The sequence below is a fragment of the Littorina saxatilis genome, linkage group LG1, assembly GCF_037325665.1.
Source record: "Littorina saxatilis isolate snail1 linkage group LG1, US_GU_Lsax_2.0, whole genome shotgun sequence".
Lineage (NCBI taxonomy): Eukaryota > Metazoa > Mollusca > Gastropoda > Littorinimorpha > Littorinidae > Littorina > Littorina saxatilis.
In genome coordinates this window covers 8,224,592-8,230,591 of record NC_090245.1, presented here as the reverse complement: position 1 = coordinate 8,230,591, position 6,000 = coordinate 8,224,592, and the positions used below count along the sequence as shown (strand labels likewise).

Here is a 6,000-nt window from a genome sequence, read left to right as displayed (position 1 = left end):
CATGAGCTATCGAGGATTCAGGCCCGTTGTTGGGTAAGTGATTTTGGTTGTTGGGTAAGTTACCGAAAAATAACTAGCCCTACAAGTTTACAGAGAGAAAGAAGCAGAGGGGGGGATAATCACTTCTCCAGTTCTCACTCCGCCGATTCGGGGAAGACGATTTCATGTTGTTCGGTGTCTAAGCTCCAGAAAAGTAAACAAAGAAGCTACCAAAGGGAGATTTCCTACAATTTGATCTGCACAGCGTTTTTCCAATGTCCACGCGAGGAAGAGCTGTCGAAAGCGCAGTGTCGATCTGGCAGCCGTATCCCGGTAAGTACAGAGACAGATCTAGTGTCACCTACTGTTAATCCGTTTTGTTTTAATTTCTTTTTATTTCAGCAGACACGGATGTCAAACACAGTGCTAGGCAGTCACCTCTAGTGAAATGAGTTGATCTAAAGTGCCTGTAATGTTTGGATGTCTTTAATTGTTCGTGGTTCGATTTATGTGAATTTCAAGACTTGCAGTAGAGTCTCAAGTTAAGTTTACTCTGCCCGAAAAAAACTGTCCATCATTTACTTGAACATGCAGATATAAGGAAACGGAATGAATCTGTTCTCAAAGTCAAAATGATCACGATTTTTTCCTCAGATTCAAAACATGCACTGTCATGGTTTTGTCTGAACAATTTAGTAAGTCTTACCTTGCAACAACTTCCTTGAACTTGAAAGACAGTTTTTGAATGCTAGATCTGTATCGCGTTTCATTCCAGACTCGATTCTCTCTTTGATTGTACTGTTTGCTGTTTACGCACTCATGATTCGCTATGTAACGTTTGGTAAGCTTACCTTGCAACAGCTTTCTTGTCTTTGTTGGTATTTTCTTTCAAGGCAGTACAACGTAAGATTAGATTCTTTCGGACAGAAGGTAGAATGTGAGTTTTGAGACAACGACAGTCGTCCAAAGAAAGCTTGCTGTGGCATTTGTTTGTAAATAGGCCTAATGGTACATGTGTCACAGTGATTCTGTATTTTTCTGCGGTTGATGTGGTTTCTTTTTTCCTCTCTTGTTTTTTCCCTCCTGAGTTAATCGTTATCATTTAAACAAGACCCTCAGAGAGTACCTCCGTTGCTCCTTAAAATGGAATGTGAATAGTGTGTTGGTTGTGTTGACCGTCAGAATTATTTTAAGAACCAGGCTGCTGCAGTCAGTTAACATGTTTCGCATATTGTAGGGTTACCATGCTGCATAGGTAAAGTGGCTTGTATAACCTGACTATTCTGTTTCAAAACACTGTTTATAAATATTTGTGTAGGTTGTAGTCATCATAACTAATCGCATTTTGCCATTTGTTTCAGAAACCTACAAGATCGAGGCTATGTCAGATATGCCTCAGCCACATGAAGACTTCCGAATTTAGATCCACTCGGCATGGTGACAAGTCTTGATGAAAAGTATGGGACTGAGGACAGCAGTGGAAAAAGTGGCCACATGGCAGGTACCTATTGCTTAGTGTCTGCAGTGCAAAAGACAGATAAGCTGATGGTAGATTTGCAAATGAACACAGTGCCTGTGTGTGTGTGTGTGTGTGTGTGTGTGTGTGTGTGTGTGTGTGTGTGTGTGTGTGTGTGTGTGTGTGTGTGTGTGTGTGTGTGTGTGTGTGTGTGTGTGTGTGTGTGTGTGTGTGTGTGTGTGTGTGTGTGAGGATTGCACAAGATCTCATTCAAGGACAACTGCACCAACAACAAATACACAGTCATTTGATCTGTTTGCCTTCTTTTGAAAATTATACATGGAGTTGATATGATGCGTTAGTTTTAACTCTGTGTGTGTGTGTGTGCGTGTGTGTGAGTCAGTGTGTGTGTGTGTGTGTGTGTGTGTGTGTGTGTGTGTGTGTGTGACGGATGAGTTTGTGTTACTGTTTGTTGATTTCTTACGCGAGCCTTGAAGGCTTCGCCTCTTGTTTACTGTTGAAATTCTAAAAAATATTGGAAATGAAATCAGACACAGGTGATACCTGCTCGTTGTTTTTTTGTTTAACAAGTTTTTACCATGAAGTTGAAATTGTGAAAACTTGATTCAATGGGTTGGTCTAGTTGACGGAGAGACTAGACTTTATGAGAGCCACAATTCATAGTTGTAAAGAGACATCGGTTTTGAAAATGGCCAGCAAAGATTACTGTTTGTTATGCGAAGTGACAGACCAACAGCAGCTATTTGCTCTCGTTTAAACAGGGCAGAAGCAAGCAGCTAGCTAGCTGTGTTGGGGGGGGGGGGGGGGGGGGAGGGAGCTCAGGTGGTAGAGCACAGAGCACTGGATTTTTTATCCTAGGGTCACGTGTTCGAATCCAGGCTGGGACGGACACGGGTCAACTTTGTGTGCATACTCAGAAATGGTAATCATGTCCCATCCCCATGTCACAAAAGTGGCATGTTAAAGACCTCGGTCATTCTGCCATAACTGCAGGTGGCTGATTACACCTAAACAGGCGTACACCTGTGTATCTCATTAAAAGCCGGGGTAACACTCCGGAACATGCCCCTAATGGTTTCATCCTGAGGGCGTAAAACAACATTATCATCATCCAACTAGATGTCAGTGCGTTCTGCAGACATGGTCCTAAATTACTGCTTTGTATAATCTGTAACCTACTGATGTAGCAACTTAATATGGTCAAACCTGCTATGGCAACCCCTTGTCGATTAGTTGTATTCAGTTGGCCGCTGTCAGCGCGAGTTCGATCCCAGGTTCGGCGGAAATTTATTTCACAGAGTCAACTTTGTGTGCAGACTCTCTTCGGTGTCCGAACCACCCCCCGTGTATACTACATTGGGTGTGCACGTTAAAGATCCCACGAATGACAAAAGGGTCTTTCCTGGCAAAATTGCTTAGGCACAATTAATAATTGTCTACCATACCCGTGTGACTTGGAATAAGGCCGTGAAAGGTAAATATGCGCCGACATGGCTGCAATCTACTGGCCGTATAAAATTTCATCTCACACGGCATCACTGCACAGCGCCTAGAACTGTACCCACGGAATATGTGCGATATAAGCCTCATTGATTGATTGATTGATTGATTGATTAGAACCACCTGCCCATTATGACCATAGCAAAGGGTCCCAGGCAAGTTCGTTTTTTTAAATATATAAAATCATTATAATTCACCTTTCCATAAAAAAACATCTGTCTGTAATGACCAGGTTTTGTCTGTCCCATGGGTCAACACTACAGACAGATTCAGCACTCGAACATCATAGATGTCTGGGTTCATTTGTGCATGTTTATACACTTACATCTAAACAATCTGCACATGTGTAAATAACAACTGGTAACGCGAATGCTTGCGTAATGCCAACACAGACATTGTGCGAAAGTATTATTTGTCAAGGTTCATCAAACGGTTATGTATTACCGTATTTTCCGGGTTACAAGGCGCTACAGCGCATAAGGCGCACCCCCTTCTTTTACAAAAAATTGTAATCCAGTCACCCATTGGGCGCAGGGGGCCGATAGGGTGCACCAAAATTGAAAAAGTATACTGGTAACAAACGGTCGGTAACAAACGGTTGGTAACAAACGGTCGAAGAATGAAAATAAGCCGCACATCAAAGGAGGAATACAAAGTGGAAATATATGTGCTCTGTGTGTGCGGCGAGATCAAAGGCAGGTCCATTGTGATAGCTGGGTTGCCTTGTTTATAAACACTGACCTTCTTCCCAGGGGTCAATGACCCAGTTTTAGCTATGAGAGGTCACAGGTTCCCCTGTCATATCTGAGAGAGGAAACACTTCCCGCACCAGGGTCAGTGACCCAGTTTAACCTATGGGGCGGTCTCTTTGATGTCTTGAGAGGAAACTTGGCCAGGGTAGTACCTAGTAGCTGAAACATGCATTATCACAAGTTGTTTGACTGGTACTCAGGCGGTCTCTTTTATTTTTGTTGTATTTCATACACGGATTAGGCGCTTGGTTATACAAGGCGCAGGGGTCAAACTCCAGGAAAAAAGTCGCGCCTTATGACCGGGAAAATATGGTACATGTAATGATATTCTTCAAGCATTTTTAACATAGTCACTTCTCTTTTTGTGGCATCCAAAAAAACATATAATAATACATGTATGACAAAAGAAAACTGTCTACGTGTGGGCGATATTTGTTTATGTGAATGTGTACTTGTGTTTGTGCATGCATCATAAAGTGTGTGTATGTGTGTGTGTGTGCGTCAAGCGTATGTGAGTGTGTGTGTGTGTGTGTGTGTGTGTGTGTGTGTGTGTGTGTGTGTGTGTGAGAGAGAGAGAGAGCGAGAGAGAGACAAGACAAGACAAATTCTTTATTAACAAGGGTAATGGTAAAAGCAAACAGGTGCTTTTTTACATCCAGCGCCTATGGGAGTTACTTATCCAATGATAATACGTTTTATAAATGTTAAAATAACAAAACAAAACAACAAACAAACAAATCAAAAAAGACTCAAACATGAAAGCAAACAAACAAACAAGAGAGAGAGAGAGAGAGAGAGAGAGAGAGAGAGAGAGAGAGAGAGAGAGAGAGAGAGAGAGAGAGAGAGAGAGAGAGAGAGAGAGAGAGAGGGAGAGAGAGACTAATTTAACCGCAATTAGCGGTGTCCCATAACTTGCGGCAGACACGCCTCGCACATGATTCCCATGACATCATGATGACCTAACAAGCACAGGCGAGGTTGTCTTTCTTATTGCCTCATATTGTGACAGATCTACATGGTACAGCTTCCCAGTCCTTCCTATGCATTGTGTGTGTGTGTGTGTGTGTGTGTGTGTGTGTGTGTGTGTGTGTGTGTGTGTGTGTGTGTGTGTGTGTGGGTGTGTGTGTGTGTGTGTGTGTGTGTGTGTGGGTGTGTGTGTGAGAGAGAGAGAGAGAGAGAGAGAGAGAGAGAGAGAGAGAGAGAGAGAGAGAGAGAGAGAGAGAGAGAGAGAGAGAGAGAGAGAGAGAGAGAGGGATTTATATGTGTCCGTGTGCATGTGTTTGTGGGTATGTGTGGGTGTGTGTGTGTGACAGAGAGAGGGATTTATATGTACGTGTGCATATTTGTGTGTGTTCAAAAGGTGTCTGCATGCACGCTCCCCATCTAACTCACAAAGGTGCAGCTGCACACAAAAATACAGTACACACTCAAGACTTACCAGAGTATCCGCGCTGCAGCCGAGCTCCACGGAGACGATCAGCATTTTGGAGAGTGCGGGGTCGAGCGGAAACTCCACCATGTTGCGCCCCAGAGGGGTCAAGCCCCCGGTGTTGTCCAGTGCACCCAGCACCCACAGCTGGTACATGGAGTTCATGATGTTGTCCTGTGGTACAAAAACACACATAGCTTTAAAGAATGGTTGATCAAGAGTGGATTCAGATTAAAAAAACATAATGAAGTTGTCATGGAATTTTGGCGTACATGTAACTCATTTTAAACAGCCTTTCAGGAGAGGGACAATCTGATTATTTGTAGTTTGAAAAAGTGTTCAGATTTGTTCCTGGTATGGATAAAAAGATAAAAGAATGTTAAATCATGTATTGTCAATCGTAGTTAGGAGAATATTTATCGTGGAGAATTATTTACTTAGTCTGAAGCACAAAATCACCAAGAATCAAGTCACGCCAAAATGTCAGGACGACGATGATAAGCACTTCCTATGCATTAACTTTGTATTCTGCATAATAATATACCTGTTCAAAACACTAGTTCAGGAAAACGGGTGGGGGGGGCAACAGTATTTGAACACCTGTGCATACCTGAGGAGGGGGGTCCATGAAGTGGAAGGAGAGGAGGTCGGCGACACCGAGAGACTTCAGCAGGAGGACCACGTTGGCCAGGTTAGTTCTTTGGATCTCTGGCACCGTCGTCGTTAGCAACTCGTCCTTATACTGTCGGTGTGTGTACAGGCGATAGGCTTGTCTGAGGAAAAAGAAAAAACTCAAATATATTACCTTTTACTCAATAACCACTATGTGAAGGGAAAATATTACAACTTAGAACTTTAAATTT

At 43.0% G+C, this 6,000-nt stretch overlaps 1 protein-coding gene across 1 annotated transcript in view; it reads right to left on the bottom strand.

Annotated features, from left to right (window-relative positions):
- The window catches only part of LOC138960681 (pre-mRNA-splicing factor ATP-dependent RNA helicase PRP16-like), a 69,357-nt gene that overhangs the window by 38,256 nt on the left and 25,101 nt on the right, over nt 1–6,000 (bottom strand). The window contains exons 18-19 of the mRNA XM_070332416.1: nt 5,748–5,910; nt 5,147–5,311 (exon numbers count right to left, since the gene is read on the bottom strand). Coding sequence (XP_070188517.1) covers nt 5,147–5,311; nt 5,748–5,910 — 328 coding nt within the window. The remainder of the gene's footprint in view (nt 1–5,146; nt 5,312–5,747; nt 5,911–6,000) is intronic.